At 43.8% G+C, this 19,604-nt stretch overlaps 2 protein-coding genes across 3 annotated transcripts; one reads left to right on the forward strand and one right to left on the reverse strand.

Annotated features, from left to right (window-relative positions):
• Positions 1-4,757: 4,757 nt before the first annotated feature.
• On the forward strand, positions 4,758-7,001 carry si:ch211-222l21.1 (parathymosin). Its single transcript, XM_053868531.1, has 5 exons — positions 4,758-4,961; positions 5,439-5,528; positions 5,839-5,893; positions 5,968-6,035; positions 6,119-7,001. Exons 1-5 carry the CDS (start codon positions 4,911-4,913, stop codon positions 6,188-6,190), a joined length of 336 nt encoding a protein of 111 aa, XP_053724506.1. The 5' UTR covers positions 4,758-4,910; the 3' UTR covers positions 6,191-7,001.
• A 1,204-nt stretch (positions 7,002-8,205) lies between these two features.
• On the reverse strand, positions 8,206-18,335 carry slc45a1 (solute carrier family 45 member 1). Of its 2 annotated transcripts, XM_053869284.1 has the most exons (10): positions 18,177-18,335; positions 16,690-17,130; positions 16,519-16,611; positions 16,030-16,254; positions 15,077-15,951; positions 13,757-13,910; positions 13,505-13,681; positions 13,227-13,432; positions 11,806-12,031; positions 8,206-8,724 (listed from the first exon to the last, which is right to left on the reverse strand). In XM_053869284.1, the coding sequence occupies exons 2-10, from the start codon at positions 17,108-17,110 to the stop codon at positions 8,696-8,698; spliced, it is 2,406 nt and encodes an 801-aa protein (XP_053725259.1). In that variant the 5' UTR covers positions 17,111-17,130; positions 18,177-18,335; the 3' UTR covers positions 8,206-8,695. The 2 variants fall into 2 exon arrangements, with proteins under 2 accessions (XP_053725259.1, XP_053725258.1); XM_053869283.1 differs by having other exon boundaries at positions 8,206-12,031.
• Between the last annotated feature and the right edge of the window lie 1,269 nt (positions 18,336-19,604).

Raw genomic sequence — 19,604 nt, forward strand, 5'->3', positions numbered from 1 at the left:
ATGAATATTTTATGCTTCCAGATACAGGACTTGATTCTACAAAAAGAATTAGTTGGACGTTTTATTCCCCATTTTTGCCCGCTGTTTTGATTTTCCATGATGTGAATAATAAAACTAATGGAGTGCAAAAATGCATTTTTTCTACTCCCACATTTATTGTTTTAAATAAATGTAAGTACTCATAAATATAAATTAAATTCTTTAATTCAAACAAACGAAACATTAATATTCCATTTTATAAGTTTAGCTAAAATTAAATTAAATTAACGGTTTATTTCTGCAGTCTTGATGAATTTATTCCTTTTAACAAATCTGTTCCTTTCATTGTTTTATTTACTTTCAAAAGACCAATTACATTTCTGTTTAATTAAACATTTCATTTGACTGAATTCTCTTCAACTCAATGTGATTAGGTAGAATTTGTTTTCCCATTTTTGTGTTTGCATTAATTTTAATTAAAATATATAAGACAAAATTAATATTTCATGATATAAATGCTGCAGATATTATTTTTTATTTATTTTATTGATTTTTATCAGTCTGTCCATTTCAAAAAATATTGAAGTCATTGTAACATAATAATTGAAAATATTTGTTCTCACCTCATTTATTTAGACTTTATTTTTTACATTTCTCTGATCACCGATATTAAATATATATTTGAGTTTAATTCTGTTAAATCTTACTCTTTGTTTGCTTATTGAGATTATGTCTATTTGTCCATTCATGAGGCTGCATTAATATGCCTGCATATTTCTGTGCATCTTATTATTCTAACTTTAAAAATCAAGATAAATTAGGTTTATTTTTTCCGTATGAATTTAACCTAACTGATCTATTTAAGCAGCTCAAGTGGTGCGTCTGCTATTTAAATACAAATCACCACACATTAGAAACTGTTTTCTTCTAACCTGAGCTAAACTTTAGTCTCAGCATTGAGCTTGCGCATGTGCTTGACCCTCGTAGAATGACAAAAGGCACAGGTGCCAGTGACTCTTCGCTTCACTGTATGTTTCAATAGAAGGCCCCACGAGGAGTCAACTTCATGTTGTCGCTCCTCTCCACAGGACACATGGGCCGACCTCATCATGCTTAGTGGGCCATGCGCACCATGCTGTTCAAAACAAAAGAACTGAGATGCTTCCACCAATTTCTCCAATTATGAGACCCCTCCCCCACCAAATCCTGACCTCTCCTCTTTGATGGGCCCCACTTTTCTGTGCCCTCGAGCCCTGACATTCCACAAGTCAGATAAGTCCTTTGTCCTCAAGAGATTGAGGTGAAATCAAGGTGCAGCACTTCCCATCCTGTATCCTGAAAAGCTAAACGTCTCCCCAGGCTACTGGAATTGATACAAAATATTGAGTTGACTTAAGTCGTGAGCGTGTTCCACTGTGAATACAAAGAGGCTTTTCTTACTTGATTCCTTCCTGTGGTCACAGGATGTTTTATTGAAGAAGAAAAAAAAACTCGTGGAAAGAGCGGTGAGCTCTGAAACTGTTGGCCACAGGACTCACAACTTGCGTTTCGCTACTTTCTCTTCGCCTCCCTCACTCACTTGGCTTCACCTTCTTCACCCGTGGAGCGAACAGAGTGGCCTTTCTCCACAGTGATCTGGATGGAAACATGTTGAGGTAAACGGCGAGTTAAAGGGGACAGGAAATGATCTCACGGACTCCCCCCTCCCCTTCCCTCTTTACACGTGCTCCCGTTTTCCACTTTCAGATAAAGAGTGAGTAATGCCTTCTCCTCCACCGTTCCTGCCGTGGCTCCACGACACAGACTGCAAACGTTGCTACCAGCTCCACTTTCCCAAAATAGCCCTCAGACCGCCCTCAGCATTAAGTGCAGTCACTTCCTCAGGTTCCACCATGTGAACTGGGGATGTCGAAGGTGCCGTCGGTGCATGAATGAATCAGTTCTGAACCTCAATTTGACTCACTACTTTCAGATCCCACTTTGTGGACTGCTACAGCAGCGCAGCATCCTTCCAACTACAGGTCATAACCTGCTGCGTTTTCATTATTAATCTTACCAAGTTAGCAGTAAAGCGAGAAAACAAAATCATCTTGCGTCATAATGCTTTACTAGTTTTAGCTCCCTGAAGAAATGCTTGTGGATAAATGCTAGCAGCTGGCGGTTTGACAGAGGTGCATGGCTGAGAAATGTGAATAAACAAACTGAGAAATACAAACCAACCAAAAAATGATCTGAGAATGTCATCCTCTATTACGTGTTATTTTAGTTTCGATGGCTTTAATTTTTTTTCAACTCAACATAAACAGCATGTTGTTGAGCAACCTAAAGAAATATTTTTCTTCTTGTGAATTCATTTATTGATGTTTCCAGTCAAGCAAGTTACACGCTCTCCACTATTGTGGACAGTGTTTACCTTTTTAGCAGTAGTTTTACAAACGACATTCTTCCGGGGTCAGAAATGTTCAAACTACTGCCAGACAGAACAACATGTAGTTTTACAAGCAACTCTTGTAAGTTACTTCCCCCAGTCTGGTTATTAAAGAAAAGGTGCACAGTGATCTGGGGGGCCTGTTACTGTGGTTCACACTATGATAAACAGGCATGAATACAAACCCCTCTAAGCCAATAAAGTGTTGTGATATATGATTGTTAGTTTTGAGCTAAAATGGGCATCACATTCATAAATTAAATGTATACATGCCAAAAGAGAAAGAACAGAGTATTTGTGGTCAATAGTTAATCTCCACATTCATACAAACAAGACAGCAGTGGGAGCGTAAAGGGCAGCCTACCTTGCAAAAGAGCTGGTGATTATTGTTATGTTTTGGATGTGGATCTCATGGAGACAGTGGCTCTTCACATGACTGTAATCAGCTTGGTGAAGGCTTCAAGTGGAGCTTAATAATAGCGCTGTGAGTGGGTGGAAGTGTTAAGGTGTGGAAGAGAAACCTTTTAATTGTTTGGTTTCTGCAGATACCGTGCAGCGCCTCGACTGGAAATATATGAGCGGTCCACACGCTGCGATCAGGCCCCACGAACATGTGTTGCCACTTCCTCTGGTTTAACAGTTGGATGAGCAAGTTCAATCATGACAGAGAGAGTTGAGTTCAGTGAGGAAGACAAGAAGAGGCTGGTTTAGAGACAAGCTCGACGCTGTCCTTGATAACCACTTTAATATGCTTTAACATGTAATCGTGGACCAGTGACACATTGAATCCATTGAAACGTCTAATGTTCATGTACATAATATCTGGTAGAGTTTCATACTTAGTGCTGTAGCGCATGTTCAGTCAGGTTGGTCCACATCCTCTTATCAAATCATCTAATGATAATCCACCGTATATGTGCCTGAGTGAATGCACTATTTTTCCAGATGTCACACTAAAGGTATGCAGACCCAAATTATGATCCACCAAACTGAGGTCAGCTCCATTGCATGTTCAGACTGCAGTGTTCAAGCAGGCAGTGGAGACACTATCCAGAGAAATATTGACGCAGAGGGTGATAAATCTGATAAAGATGGGAAAGTGGTTGCATGTTGAAGAGACCTAGCTGCTTTCACGTGTTGTGAGGCAAAGTTACGGGTAAAGGACAACAATCTACGCATACTAAAATGATGATTTTGCATTCGATTAAAACAAAAAAATTGCTTAGATTCATATTGTCAAAGGTGAACAAGGCCCATTTTCTTGGTTTCATAGGTCTTTGGAGGTGAACTATATGTTGCAAAATGGTCTTTATTTATCCGTGAATTTTAGAGAAAGGAAAACCTTCCAAAAAATGACAACAAAGTTGATATATTCCAGGCTCATTCCTTCAAGAAAAGTGATGTTCCATATCTGGAAGGGGGAAAGGCCCCGTCCTTATTTACCCTGTATGATCCTGTCACGCCACGTCGTCTTCACATGTTGGGCCCCTCAGCTCCTGATGACCCTGTCCGGGCTAAGTGGGTGGAGATGGTTGAATGAACATTCTGAATATGTGTGAGGGGAATTCTTAATTGGAATCTGAATCATGTTTTGTAAGTCGTCACGTTACTCAAACCATACTGCTGCGTAGCACCGGACATCGCAGACCACACAGAGGAGGGAGCTGGGAAGAACAAAGAAAAAAAAATTCAAATATTGGCCAAGGTGAGGTGAAGCGTAATCTTTTGCAGATGTGGTCTGATTTTCTTTTGTAATTTGACACTTAGTCTAGAAAGTAGCGAGAGAGTGTTAAGATGTATTTTCATCCAAGATAGTAGGGTCAAAACTGGTGGAAATTTTTCCAAAACAAATCAATCTACTTTCGACTGTTTCGGCTCCGTCTCTGTTAATTGTTGAAAGAAAGCTCTTATGTCTTATGAATGTACCAAAGGGGGGAAAAAATCATAGAGGCAAAGACGCTTAAAATTCAGAAGAAAAGGAACTTCTGATTACTTCTTTTTTTCCCTCTTGTAATTTGACACCGTATGTCCTCAAACAACTTTATGGAAACACTGTTTTAAAATAACTTTTCTGTTCACGTGTTCGCATGGTCCAAACGATATTATTTCCTTCCTGCGCGTATAATCCAAGCGCCTTGATTGTTTACGAGGAGGTGAAAACAAATAAAATAGAGGGAAAGACAAAAAAGAATAGGAACAAGGCTTTAAAAAACACTAGCCAATCCGCGTGGAGAAGCGATGTAGGCGGTTGTGTTTGGTTTAACCGACATGATAGTCTTCCAATGAAATGCTCCGGCTGTGCTTGGTGACCAATCAGGTGGCAGATACCCCCGCCGCGTCCAACGAGAGTGGTTTTTCAAGCAGCTCGACAGAAAAGCGGAGACGGGCAGACATCATTTCTCTCTCGGCGTCTTTGGACTATCCGCGCCAAGAAGACCTGGAGAAACCGTATTTGTTTCTGTAGAGGAACATATTTATCTGATATAACTCGCTCAAACTAGCTATGGCCGACACCGTCGTTGACACAACCGCAGCTGCTGAGGTTACCGCCAAGGTGCGTTTCATTCATTTTATTTTCCGCTTGAATGGCCGCGTTAAAAGAGGACGGAAACTTCAAAGAGTTGTTTTATCGGAGTGGATCTAACTGTTAACGCAGAGGAAGGCGCTCAAATGTCGGCAACGCTTTGATTTAAAAGCGTTTTAAATGATGAGTTTTGGGGCCCAAGAGAGGCGAAATGTCGACAGTGTGCTTTGTGGAATGTAAAGAGGTGGAGGTGATGCGTATTGTGGTGTTTAGTTTGTGTATAGAGAAGCGTGTGGAGCAGATGAGACAAAGCGGTGGAGACGACAGAGCTGCAGTTGTGGGCGGGAAACCACAGTAGCGTCAATGTTACACGCAGTCGGACGTTCTACTCTACATTTAGCCACATTTTCCAACCCAGTTACAGCTTTCCTCCGTGTCCATTTGCTTTATTCTTTTAGACGCGCTTCAAGTTCCGACTCTTTCAAATAAAATGCTTTTATTTTGTAGGAGCCGGTGAAGGAGAAGAAAGAAGTTGAAGTGGAAAAGGAGGAGGCGGAGGAGAAGACGGACAATGGAGACGCACCTGCTAATGGCACAGTGAGTAGAACCGAGCCTCATGGCCTTTTGTTTCTCCAGTCCTCATCATGCAGGTGTCGCTGTTCCTGCCTCCCCCTCTCCCGTTCAGCTGCTCCTCAAGGCTTTGTTTGGGTTGAGAAATGGCACAGATGTTAGCAAGTTTTCTGGACCAGTTTTCCCTCCCCCTCTTCACCCCCCCCCTCTCTTTTGCTAATCCTCCAGGGAGGTAATAAGGGCTACTCATAAATTATCTCCCCGAGGAGTCTGTGCTTGGGAAGCTCTCCTGTCCCATGTTTGATATTTTAAACCTGACTTTTTCTTTTTTCTCCAGAATGGAAATCACGAAGACAAAGGGGAGGCTGAAGAGGACTGTAAAAATGGAGAGAGTAAGGGAGCTGTTTGACTCATTATTCAGTAGTTGGATTATGTCACGGGTGCTGAAGACAAACTGTCCCCGCAGAGAAAGACGAGGAGGTGACCCCTGCCGAGGGGACCGACGCACAGAAGCGTGCTGCCGAGGAGGAAGAGGTAATTTGCGGAACTGAAGCAGCACTGCCATTTTTCTTTTTTACGCCCCTCACACGACGTTCACCGACTCGTTTCATGTGCAGGAAAAGGTGGACACAAAAAAGCAGAAGACAGAGGAGAACGGCGACTCAAAAGAGGCAGAAGTGGAGGCCTGAAGACGCCTGCCCTGCCTCACGTTTGGAGCACTGTCGTACCGGCCTGGTCAACATTGTTTGTAGAGCTTGTGCTTTCTGTATCTTTGAGAGATCATACTTTTCGTTCGCTCCCATGTTATCGCATTGCACTGGAGTCCTGAAACATAGTGGCCCTGTCTCTCTTCCTTTTATTTTTTTTTAAAGAAATGTTATTTATTGGTCTTTAAAATTAGCCTTTTTTTTACTTGTTCAAGTTGGGCCATGCTGTGAGATCAGTTTTTCATTTCTTGGTTTTTATATCTGTACGTTTTGAAGCACAATCTCTATTGTTTCACTGCTGACCAGAAGAATCCTACATCACAGGCAGCTGCTCACCTTCAAGGCTCATGTTGACCTCTCAGATTCACTTAAAGGACCAAAGATAAGTTTTAAGCAGGGGCTAATGACGGATCGTTGTTGGCATTGATAGATGATGCATAATCTTTTGTGTTGCGCTGCTAGTTCATCCCTGGCTTGGCTGCCATGTTAACATAACAGATGGTGCAAGCGAAGAAGCGGGCTCAGTCTTGCACCTCCATGCAGATGCATCTCTGGTGCAGGGTTTTGCAATTTGTTGAATTAACCCCTCTTAAATCTTAACACTTTGGTCGTTCGCCCTGTATGCATTCCACGCAAGTTTGTACCATTTCTATGTTTTTCCCTTCAGTTCAACAAGTTCTATGTTATGGCTGGTAACCCAGTTTTGTGTCTTAAGACGGCTTTTTTTCAGAAACATTCGGTTACAGCCACTGCTTTGTATATTCTGATTAAAAAAGAAGAAATTGTCTTTTTACTTGATGTCTCTTGTTGTCCATCTACTGTAGTGACTGGGTTTTTTCCCCCCAATTTTGCGGTTGAAGGGGCTGATGTCACTTGACCTAATTTATTTTTGGAAGCTAGAAAATGGCTGGCTGGTGTGCAGGAAGGAACAGGACAATCTCTTGTAATGGAAAGAAGTATCGGTGGGCTCGTAGCTGCCTGCTGCCGCCATCTAGTGGTGGATTATTGCTAATACTTGTCTCAGCTGTCTCAACGCGATTGACTCGATGACAAACTTGGCCCTACAGGGATGGCAACGTTATTACAGCAAGAATATAAGGCGTAATAAGTATCAGCAGAAGCAAAATTAGTTTTTTGGTAAAGAGTCAAATGTACGATCGTGTAATTCACTGAAGAGAGTCGGATATATGATTTAATTCCACATTCTTGCCAAGCAACCACTGATAAACGCCCATTGATTTTTTTTATTTTATATTATTTTATAACATGTATTGTCCTTGTGTGAGGTATTAAATTCGCCTATTTCTTTAAAACTTCCAAATATCACCGGCACAAGTGCAAGAGCCAGTTTTATGTGGGCGTTGTCTTTGCTAGATACAAACTTGAAATGACCGATGTTTCCTCAGTCAATCTTCGTTTAAAGAATGCAAACGAAGTCCTGATGTGGATCTGTGAGGTTCTTTTCAGCACCGCTGAGTCTTTGGGATCTGGTTTACATGACTGAGATGTGTTTACAAATGAACTTTGAGAGGAGAGATCGATTGAGCGATGTCAGATTCAACTTCCCACTTCAGTGATCCATGTCTGATCGTAGATGGAGGGAGAGAGGGAAGTGCAGTGGGAAGGCTTTTACCAGTGTGGCATCTCTCATGATGGACCATCAGTGCAGGATGGCCCGGATATTGATCCGTAAAATGATGGTTGTATAATTGGAATTGAAAAAAATAGGCGGTCTTTCTTTGTACGTTCTCAGTTTGTGTTGTGTAAAACAACTGAGCGCGTGCAGAACATCCAGAGGACAAGTGGAACACGCTATTATAGAAGAGCGCCTGCCCCTGACAGCCTTTGTTGCTATGGCAACTGATGTAGAGTCAGACATATTGGTCTGTGTGTAGCATATCAGCCATGAAGCCCTGAAATCTTTTGGGTCAGCAACTCAGGTGTTGTTTGATCACAGGAAGACAGTGGACACCAATGTGACAAAAGAAGTCTTTTAATGGAACCCTGAAGAAAAGTAGCATTTACAGTAGCTGCTAATGTTGAACAGTAAGTTGTTTTCTCATATCAAATCAAGCAAACGTCTGCAGCATGTAGTTTCCTAAGAAACGTGGCACGGATCCAGTCGTCGCAGGAGTCCTGTAGGCGCACATTCTGTTGAGGCAGCAGATATGGAGCAGCCAATGTCACACCAGAGACAGGGGTTTGTGACATGGCCATGGTGAGGCCTGCGCGCGCACTCACGCCTCTGAATGATCCTTTTCTTGAAAGAATAAAGTGTGTGCTGGAACCATAGTGACACACGACACGGACGATGGTCTGCTTTGATGGCTTCTGGCTTCAGCATGCGCCGTACTGATAACAATGAGCTGCTGGCTTTATCAATCCCCACAGTCTTTCTTTCTCTGTTGTCCACCTTCAGGGCAACCCACAGTTCACAAGAGGCTTCCATCTGTGTGCTGCTGGTCTGTTTCCCACTGAGTGTCGTGTTCACACCCCAGTTTCAACTTCTCCTCTTCCTGATAATGACAAGAATCACTGTCATCATTACTGCACTTTGGCCAGCAGCAGCAGCAGCAGCACACGACCGCTCACAGGGCTGTTGAGCCAGGGCCCAGGCACGGCGGGCCACATTTCTCTGTCGTGGCCTTCAATGGACCAAGTCATTCATATAACATTCACACAGTAGCCACTGGTGTGTTCTGACCTCACTGTGGTGCAATGATCAATATGGTGAAGCCCTTAAAAGACAGTCAATTGCAAGTGCAAATCTTGATGGTAAACTGACATAAGTCTCACCCATGATGCGTTCAAGGAAATAGTAAACTCCACAATTCAAGCCGGACTCTATCTAACAGCCAAATTAGATGTACAGTGATACCTCGGTTCTCGACCACAATCCGTTCCAGACGGCCGTTCGAGAAGCGATTTGTTGGAAATCTGAATCGATTTTCCCCATTACAATGAATGGAAAAAGAAATAATGCGTTCCAAGCCTTAAAATAGTCTTTTGTAGGAGTGAATGTAGAGTGTCTGCTGCAGGTGGCTGTTCCTCTATGTGTGTGGCCGCTGCATGTGGGAGGGGTTGCCGAGTGAGTGACGTCTCTCCAGAAGTGAAGAGGTGCCCGGTGCGTGTCCAGCTCTGAATGTGCACTTCTGTGCAGTTTGGCTGTGACAAAGTCATAAACCAACCGCTCCATCCTCTGAGGTGTGGAGAGCGAGCGCCTCCCCTGTGACACTCTACCACGGTCCAGTGCGGAGACAGGAAAGGTTTTACACCTCAATATGAAGAAAAAACAGTCAGTAAATGTAGCTAACGGGACACGTCTACATACAGAGGCTGCGTTATACACAATAATAAAGCGGATCGTGGGTCAGCGCACATTATGGTTTTCCGGCTATTTTCGGGGGCGTTCGAATTCTGGATTTTCGTTCGAAATCAGAAGCAAAAAAATCTCGAAATTTTGTTCGACCTCCGATTTGTTCGAAGTCTGGGATGTTTGAAAACCGAGGTACCACTGTATCAAAAAAAAAATAGAAACACTCAGAAAACTAATTCTAGCCACCGTTTCCACCATAAAACGGAAGTTGGACACTTACGCTCCTAGCCAGTAGGGGCGCTATTTTACCTCACAAACTTACAGTATCTCACCTGTTATTATAAAAAGCGGAAGTCAACTACAATGTTTTAACTGTTATTATAATGTGGCAGAGATTCTGGTTATTTTTATTGTATTGTCAAAAAGGTGTAACGACTTACATCTGAATTCTGGTTTCCCGAGGGCACAGTAGCTTCTTTTTCCGGATAAACATACACAGTCCAATTACTTTATGAGTTTGCGTCGTTGGTAGGTGAAATAATTGTAAGCTTCAAAATTGCTGCTGCAGATGAAGTTTAAGTACACAACTGCTTTTTTTTATAAGTTTATAGGGCAAAGAAAATCAACATTCTAAATCTTTTATAATGCTTAAATTTGAATTTAAATATATATTCATAATGAACATTGTTGAAGAAGAAATTATTATATTTTTGATCAAATTAAATGTTAATCAATATTTGTTTTATTTGACGTAATTTCCATTTTAAAAGCTTATTTTGTAATATTATTGCAATGCTATTTTTGGTTGATTCTTTGTAGTCCATTTTCCCCATGACTTGTGTTTATTAGACTTTTTAGCTTTTTTTTGTCTTGTCACTTTTGTGTTCCAAATTATTTCTATTATGTTTTTCCATTACCTCGTAAACTAAAAAATATAATTAGAATCATCATAAATAAATGAAATTACTAAAATATATTTTAGTGTTTAATTACATGAGAGGACATGTATGAGAAGTTGAAATAAAGGTGGATCAAGTCAAGTCCATAATGTACTTTAAGGCTGATGGATATACTGAGGTCAAATGTTTGACAGGTTTACAAGTCATACAAAAGTATGACTTGTAAAAGAGGCACAGGGAGAGACAATATTTCAGCCACCTGGCATTAGAAGCTATCAGCTGAAATACCCCTTTAGATGTATTACTCGAGACGACTGCCAGACTGAAGATTTGTTTGCGATGATCTTGATGCAGAAGCACAACAACACTTTAGTCCATCCACGGTATCACTTCCTTCCCAAAACACTACTTCTGCATCTTCTTGCATATTGGTTCTTTAACAAGAAAATTCTATACATTACATAAATGGAATAAGTGAATTAATGAAAAATAAAAACTATCTTTTTTTCTACCAGAGGCACCTGATTTTTTTTTTTTCTTCTGGACATTTCTAAACCATTTTTATTGTAAGGGAATTGTCATTCATTCTATATGCATATATCAATATCTGACATTTCTTTGCCACAGGTGGCATTAAATGCTGAAATTATTGGGTATAGAGAAATGAATCCCAGAGTTTACTCTCCTCTTGAACGTGTTAGTAGTTGCACATCATTGACAATAAAGTGAACTGTTGACAAAATGAATAATAATCTCAGGCGTTTCTGCTACGAGGTGTCTTTGACTACTGGGCTGTAATCCAGGTAGCAGACCCTGTGCTGTGTAACGCTAACTCAGAGAAACAGGCAGGTAGACGATCCAGGGTCAATAGTAAAATCCTGGTTGGGGCATCATATTTCAGCTCATGCAGAAATAGCCGGGGGAAAGGTAAGGAAGGGAAATAAGAAAGCGGAGGTTAGCCAAAGTGAATAGCATTGACATCCTGAACGGCGATGACGCAAAGCAAAGGACAAAAACTCCACTCTTTCTCAGTCGTACTCCCACAGTCATGCTCGCATGCAGTCACACAAATTCCTGCATTATGATGCAACATTCATATGTAAAGGGCTGGGTAAAGGATGCATGAGCACACACACTGTATAAACGCACGTTTAAATATTAGAGCTGCAGCCAATGTCCGTCTGTCTGTCTGGCTCTGAGCGAGCGATGGGGATCAGCAAAACTAGTGTGCTGTACAGTGTGCGGCAGGATGTGGAGTGTGACCCGACCTAGTGGTCAGCACACTCAGACTCAGAGTGTAAGAGTGTGTGTGCCGCTGAGTGCATGAGGCTGAAGCTAAATGTGCACCAATAGTGGCTGGGTCTCGCTTTCGGTGGGCTCACCCTCAGGAGGGGGCAGCTGGTACACCACGCAGAGAGAGGAGTACACACAGCCCACGAATGACATCAGACTCGAAAAGTACATCACTCCCTGGGCCCCGCCGACCATTGAGGTCAAAGGTCCCATCGCCACAGAGACGAGGATCTGAGCCAGGAAGTACTGGCAGCTGAGAAGAGAGATGTCGACCCCCATCCCTCGTCTGGTCCCCTCCTCTGACGAGCCGCAGAACTGGAAGACAAAGGAAGGATCCATTCCCATCGAAGCACAGAATTCCAGGTGAGTGAAAGTCACAGAACCTGCAAGCTCTCAACAATTTTATTCATTCACCGTGTCGTGTTCAAAATAGCTAGACTTTGTCTTCTTTACATAAACAGGAAGTGCATGTCATGACCCTGAGTTTTCAATTTCCTAAATATAATAGCTGTGACAGACCTCACGTGAGCTTTAATTTTACTTAACTGCCAAACAAAGAGTAATCGGCCGATGACTTTATTCATTTTCATTGTAATTTACATCACTTGATCATGTATTAAATGTGATTTTGATCAGAATAGGTTTGTTGCACCTTATTATATCAGGATTCATATGGGTCATTCTACAAAAAGACTGTCTCTGAAAGTGATTTTTAAAGGATCTGAATTGCAAATATATATCCATAATAGAAGTAGAACCAATTTGAATTGGACTAGAGCCGGACATATTCAATGAAAATTGCTGTCTCTTAAGGTGACATCATAGATAGCATCACTCAAACAAAATATACATAGCTCTTTTTTGTACTTAGTGATGCAGAGAAACAGTGATGCAGTGTCCTTTCAGAGGCCATGGTGCCCTTGGTTTAGAAATGAGGGGAGGTTTAAACAATTTAAAATCCAAACATTTTACAGCAGACAGTGCCACCTGGTGGCCACTGAAAATCTGGACACTGTTTCATGAAACCTCACCTGCTCATAACCTTACCAACCTGGAATATGTAGATACGTTTTTTTTTCCAACTCCAACAACCAATGAAAAAAACTTGCTGGCCTTACTAAACATAACATAATAAAGCTATACACATTCCGAGGTTAAATTTACATAAATCTGTACAACAAATCAAGTATCAAGCCTATAATACTCTTATCAAATTGTGGGCATTTTTCTAACAAGAAGACGTTGAATGTTTCGAGCTGTTATGTCTCATGTGAGTGCATTTTATCTGTGTGGTAGAAAGTTGGGGTGCTATAAAAAGGCTAATATTAATCGGGATTTGCACCCAAGGTTGGACATTTTGTGCGGGTCGTCTTACATAACAAATAACTGGGGACACAAATAGACCATTATTTTTTGAAAGCACAAACAAGTTTCACTATTTTCACTCTTCAATGTGCTCACTCCACAGTCGTAAATGTTGAAGGAGTCATGCAGAATGTGTGAAACTAACCTGCGGGCTCTGGTAGTATTCACACAGCAGGGAGTAAGGCAGCGTGCATAGAGAGGAGAAGAGAATCCCGTAGGTGACGCACAGTGAGAGAACCACGTAGAGGTTGGTGGACAGCGTGGCCAGACCTGTGCCTAAACCGAAGGCCAGGTAGGCGAAAAAGTACAGAGTGCGAAGAGAGAAGCGCTCCTCAAGTTTCTCCAATATGGCTGGACGGGAAGAGCAGAGGAAACCTGGCTTGAGTCTGTGGTTCAACGTGAAGCCTGGTTTGATGTTTTTACCTGAGTAGAAAGCAGCGCTGAATGCATAGATGCACATTCCCCAGCAGCCCATGCTAACACCAGCATTGTAGCGCTGGTAAGCCTCAGAATCATGGGGAGCTTTGGGGTCCCCTTCAAAAACAACCTCCCCCATGAAATCAGTGTAAAAGAGCAGCATTCCCTCGAAGGACAGCCATCCTGGATGGAAAGAAAAGGGAAAATCAGACGGATTTCTCATGAGAAACGGGCGACATCGCGCTCTGGTTTGCTCACCCAAAAAATGATTAGTGCACAAGCTCCTCAGCGAGGGAGGCATCCTGTAGATGGCTATACACAAAAGCTTCATGGACATTTGGGACTCTCCCGTCACAGCATTCTCACTCAGGTCGCTCTCATATCGCACACCATTCAGCAAGATGTTGGCGACCTTAGATAGAGATGGAATAAGTAAATACACCTTGTTCATTGTGGCTACACAATAGTCAACTCGAGAAAATGAAGTGAACTAATCCCTTGCCACATTTATATTTCATATTTTTCTCTATATTGACACTGTTCAAAATGTGAAAGGAAAGGACTGTGTGGGTTTATAGGACTACGAGGAGTTGGGCTGCATACTGGCAGGAATCCTGTATGATACGTGTCCCGATACAGGAGTGTTGATACGATTCATTGCGATATTGTAAGTTCAGCAATAAATTGTAATACTTGAGACATTGTTTTCCGAGGGGAAGACCAGATGCAGTACGACATTAAGTCCAAAGAAAAGAAGTTTATTGTTGTGGACTCTGTCCAGTTAGACTTTGAGTTCAATTTCACAGTCCAACAGAAATGCAATTATTACTAAGCATGCAAAATGCAGCAGCATGTCCAAGTATTTATGTATTAAATATCAATATTTGACTTAAAACATAAAGATATCACACTGTCAAGTATTGCGATATTCCAGCAAAAATATGGATACAATATTGTGAAATCATTTATTCCGATATTTGATCGTATCACTATTTTCTTACACCCCGTAGTGGGGAGCGTGTTCAAAAACTAGCAGCTAGCAGCTCACTCTGCACAGAGAGTGACACATTCTCATTGATCTCACAATAATGCGTGACCAGTTAGCCATTTGGTTGAAGAGGAAGTTTCGCCACAGGAGCAGCTTCCCCTTCCCCTCGGCCGTCCGACTGCTCAATTTGGGATCAGCCTATTTTATTTTATTTTATTTTATTTTATTAATGACAACACTTTAATACAAAGCACTTGTTGGTAGGATCCCCTCTGACCATGGCAGTAAAGCTGATTCTGATTCTGACAAAAGAGTGGGCACAAGTTTCTATTATCTTTGGGTATAATGACCCTGAATTTTTTAAATGAATGACTAATTTAAGATTGCTATTTTAGGCCCTTGTGTCACTTAAAGGTTACAACAGCTTCAACAGCTGAATTAGATTCGGGTTATGCACTTGAATCAGTGAGGCACAAGTGATTCGATTCCGTTCAAGAGATGAAGAAAGCTAACCACCTTGTCATATTCCAGTTTTACATAGAAACAGCTCATTGTGAACTTCAGGTGTCTGGTGTTGGCCTGGTGTTTACCTGCTGACTGAAGGTGACAGTCCGTCTTCGACCGTTCTCCAGCCCAACAATCTGGGTTGCTGTTGACTCCTCGATTAGTGCAAGACTTTGGGGTCGTTTCAGGATGCCAGCTGCCTGTGACCCTGAAGGCCGAATCCCTGTTGAGACCTGAGACTCCTCCCCCCCATCAGCATTGGATCCCTCTCCATCAAGGAGACTCCCAGCTGGATTACTCTCTATCTCAGCCTGGGTCTGTCCATTGTGATGGTTCCCTGTCACCCTTGCGGACTCCTCAGGCTGAGGGGACTCCCCTGGAGGCAGGGGTGCAGCGATGGAGTTAGCGGCCAGACCTTGCGGTGTAGGCAGACCAGTGTAGCAGTCTATGAGCACACTGTCGATGTAGGAGGTCCCCAGAGAGGATGCAAATTCATTAATGCCTGTAAGTGAATTGTCTCTGCTTATGAAGCTGCCATATTTGGGAGTGAGGGGGCTGAGGGGGGAGATAGGGCTGGTGAGTCCCGCGCAAAGTCGGGCATTAGCGCTGCAAGAGTGAGCCAAAGTGTCCGGATTACCGGGGTGGGACTTGGATAGCTGGTAGCCGTACATGCCCTCCTCACCCTCCTCGTCCAGTGCCAGTGTGGATCCAGGCGGGACGGGTGGGGACGGAGGGAGGGGGAGGTTTGGGCTTTTCAGATGGTTTTTGCTGGAGATTTTGTTTGGTTGGCTTTTTGGTAGAGGGCGCTCAGGGATACTCATCAGAGTCATGGCTGTGGCGATCACCAGAGTGATGCTTGTAAACAGATATATCACCCTCAGCTGGCCTCCCATCGATTTTCCAAAGTGCGTGTGATCCCAGTTGATGCCACCCACAATGTAACCGAATCCCCCACCGAGTCCTAGAAAGAACATTTGTGGGAGGAAAAAAGAGGCGGTTTCAGAGAAGGGAAAACAGAGATTCAGTTTCAGTTTCCTACCAGCGAGCAAAGCATGTATGTTGAGCCCTCGATCCTGATCCTCCGGGCTGCACACGTCCATCATGTACGCGTGACTCGGGTTGTCTGCTGAGTCAGCACTGAAGTCCATCAGAACCACTCCGCACACTGTCAGGATGATCCCCCACTTGTGATTGGATGCAGTGTCAGCGAGAACCCCTCCAATGTCCCGTCCGTTCAGCACGAGTGTTAAGCCAACCAAAGCACCTGTGCAGACACAAAGTGGTCAGATATGAAGCTCAGCACCTCCTTGGTCTTGGCAGCAAGGTCCAAGGTGGTACGTTGGATTCTGTCCTGCCTCAGACAACTAAATGCAAGAGCTTCATAAAATATTTACATCCATACAGAGCTGGAATGCACTACACAGTCCACGTAAGAGCTTTTGTCCACATCACTTCTCCCGACTTTTGTTCTTAAAATTGGCGGCAACAACATGATGGCTCCTAAATGCTAACATGGATCTTGACTCACCGACTGCCAAGGCAAAAATAAAGGGTCTCCTTCGTCCAAAACGAGACGTACAACGGTCACTCCAGGCTCCGATAAGAGGCTGAACAAGGAAACCTGGACAGGATTCCCAAAGTTACACGTTTGCCTTATTATCTAACCAGAGCTGGAGTTGCTGGACTGCTTTCCACTTACCCAATATGGGGCTAATAAACCACACCAAACTGTAGAACTGATCTGGCAAACCCATCTGTAGAAGCACAGGGGTCACATACGCCGTCTCCATGGCATAGCTGAACTCAATCCCAAACAGGATGCAGCCGTTGAAGAGAAGTTCTTGAAAAGTACGTCTTGGCGGAAGCTCACTGAGGTCCAACTGGTCCAAGGGGCATGGGGTGTTTGGCGGTGGTGGCGGAGAGGGTCGTATTAGCTTCTGCCGCTTCGGCTGTCTTTGGAAATTGTTTGCTCGATGACTGAGGTGGCGGGTGGTGGACGTCGGGAAGCTGGCGGTTTTAGGGAGAGAACTTCTCCAGAAACCTTCCTGAGCTGTGGATAACCTCCCTCCTGGACTCGCCAAGAGAGGGTCGCTGGGGGTGCCCATTCCCGGAGAGGACATGTCTCTCACGCTGGTTGGCTCTGCAGCAAAAACACACATTGGCAGTAAGAATCTCATCCACAATGAAATATCCATTTAAAAAAAAAAAAATTCCCTTCACTTTGACAAACTGACTCGCGAGGTCATGAGGCCGTTTTCAATAATGCGTCCATCTTTAATTACTTTACACTGATATGGTGCAAAGGGCTTAAGCATATCCCAGCATGCATTTCACCTGAGGGAGACGTTATCCCTGAACACGTCTCCTGTCTATTGTTAGGTCAGCGACAGCCACATTACAGCAGGCTGTCACCAGTGGAACGTCTGAACGGGGACAGGAGGAGAAACACATCCAGCAGATGCACATGGCTTTTTGCCACCAAACAGTGGTCCTTCGTAGCGTCCCGGCAGACGTAGCATGCCTGAGCTGAACTTCCTGGTGATGAGGTTTTACTGTATGAGCTCATAGGTGGTTGATTCATCTCTGACTTAGAAGATGCAATTCCACAGTGATAATAACTAGTATTGCACCTGCGGCTGATGTACACGTACGACAAAAGTCATGAGAACTCAGCAAACATTTCTTTTTAAAGGATCAGTTTTCATACATTTGTGCTTAGATGTATGAAGGTCGCTCAAGAGCGTCACGCCACTGATGCTGCGACAGGAAGACAATGTCAGATCACACCATCAGAGCAGCTCGTGTTCAGCAGAAGGACACTGCGGTCTTCCACTGACGGGAGGGATGGTGGAGAAATGACGACGCAACAGCGACAATGCGCACGTTGGTGTGGTGCGCAGCGGCCATGTGCTCGGCGCGGCTGCAGACAGCGGTGCGGCATGCGGCAGTGCGCTCCGCCAGCCCTCTTTCCGTTTTCATTTTTCAGCTCCCCTCGGACGCATCTCACGCTTCACACAACACAACGCTTTTGTTTGGCGACAATCGAAACACATGACCCAAAGAGTAGCGACAAAGGTCGCTGTTTTTAAGCGTCGATGTCAAGCGCTCGATGTGAAAGGTGAAGATCGCACGGTCGAGCTGAAGACGGAGGCAGGCGTGCAGATTTCTAGATGTAGAATAAATTACCTTTTCTGAGAGGCTCGTCATTTACTGCGGCGCACTTTGTAGTCGAACACAGCAGCCACCATTATGGGCGGTTAAAGACGGAGGGTGAACACATCGAGTCATGGCAGATTTTTTCTTTCTTCTTTGCTTTGATGCAGTCATCCCCCCCGCGCTCTCCCAGGTCCCTTCTCCCTTCCCCTGTTTCTCTCTCCCCTTCTCCTCTTCCTCCCGGTCTCTCCCGTGACGTCACGCCCTCCCTGCAACATCAGCACCGCGCGCAGCATCTCCATTCTCACCACCTGACTGGAAGTTAGTTTCATTATTATCCGTTCACTCAGCTGCAGCCATTGCTTTTATGTATGGTATTTCATATATATATATATATAGTCGCCTCTTGCCAATTCTACAAATAATCTTTCTTAAAAACATATACCGTTGTTAGCCGCACCCACTAAATTTAAGCAGGAAAATAGGTCTTGTTCATACATAAGCCACAGCGGTCCATAAGCTGCGTCTGCAGTGGTGCACTCTGCACCGTAGAAAGGTCAATCGTACACCCTGCTTAAAAATGCACGAGGATCACTTCACACTTCTAAACTAGTTTTAAAAATAGGCTCCAGCATGGAGTCTGACTCAAGAAACTGGGCGTTGTTCTGAACTTGAATCATCAACTCCTCACATCTTTTATTGACATTAAAGATCTCGAAATGTGCTGTTTTTGCAACACTACAGACGGTCTCAGCTACTGCTTCTGAATTCCAGAACACCAGGATATCGACTCTGTTGCTCGAGCTGCGGACACACGGGCGACAACAGTGTATTTTCAACGCTTTAAGGGAAGAATATAAAGACGATCAGCTGACCCACGACGCGCTTTGTTATTGTGTATAAGGAAGCCTCTGTATGCAGACGTGTCCCGTGAGCTACATTTACTGACTGTTTTTTCTTCATATCGAGGTGTAAAACCTTTCCTGTCTTCGCACTGGACCGTGGTAGAGTGTCACAGGGGAGGTGCTCGCTCTCCACACCTCCGAGGCTGGAGCGCTCACTCCAGGGTTTGATGTCCTGTTGTGGGCTGGAGCTGGGACAGGGATGAGGCGAGTCTGGGACAGAGCGTGACTTGGTTTGTGACTTTGTCACAGCCAAACTGCACAGAAGCGCACATTCAGAGCTGGACACGCACCGGGCACCTCTTCACTTCTGGAGAGACGTCACTCACTCGGCAACCCCTCCCACATGCAGCGGCCACACACATAGAGGAACAGCGCACCTGCAGCAGACACTCTACATTCACTCCTACAAAAGACTATTTTAAGGCTTGGAACGCATTATTTCTTTTTCCATTCATTGTAATGGGAAAAATCGATTTAGATTTTGAACAAATCGCTTCTCGAACGGCCGTCTGGAACAGACTGTGGTCGAGAACCGAGGTACCACTGTATTAACCGC

This window comes from Synchiropus splendidus, chromosome 6 (genome assembly GCF_027744825.2).
Source record: "Synchiropus splendidus isolate RoL2022-P1 chromosome 6, RoL_Sspl_1.0, whole genome shotgun sequence".
NCBI lineage: Eukaryota > Metazoa > Chordata > Actinopteri > Syngnathiformes > Callionymidae > Synchiropus > Synchiropus splendidus.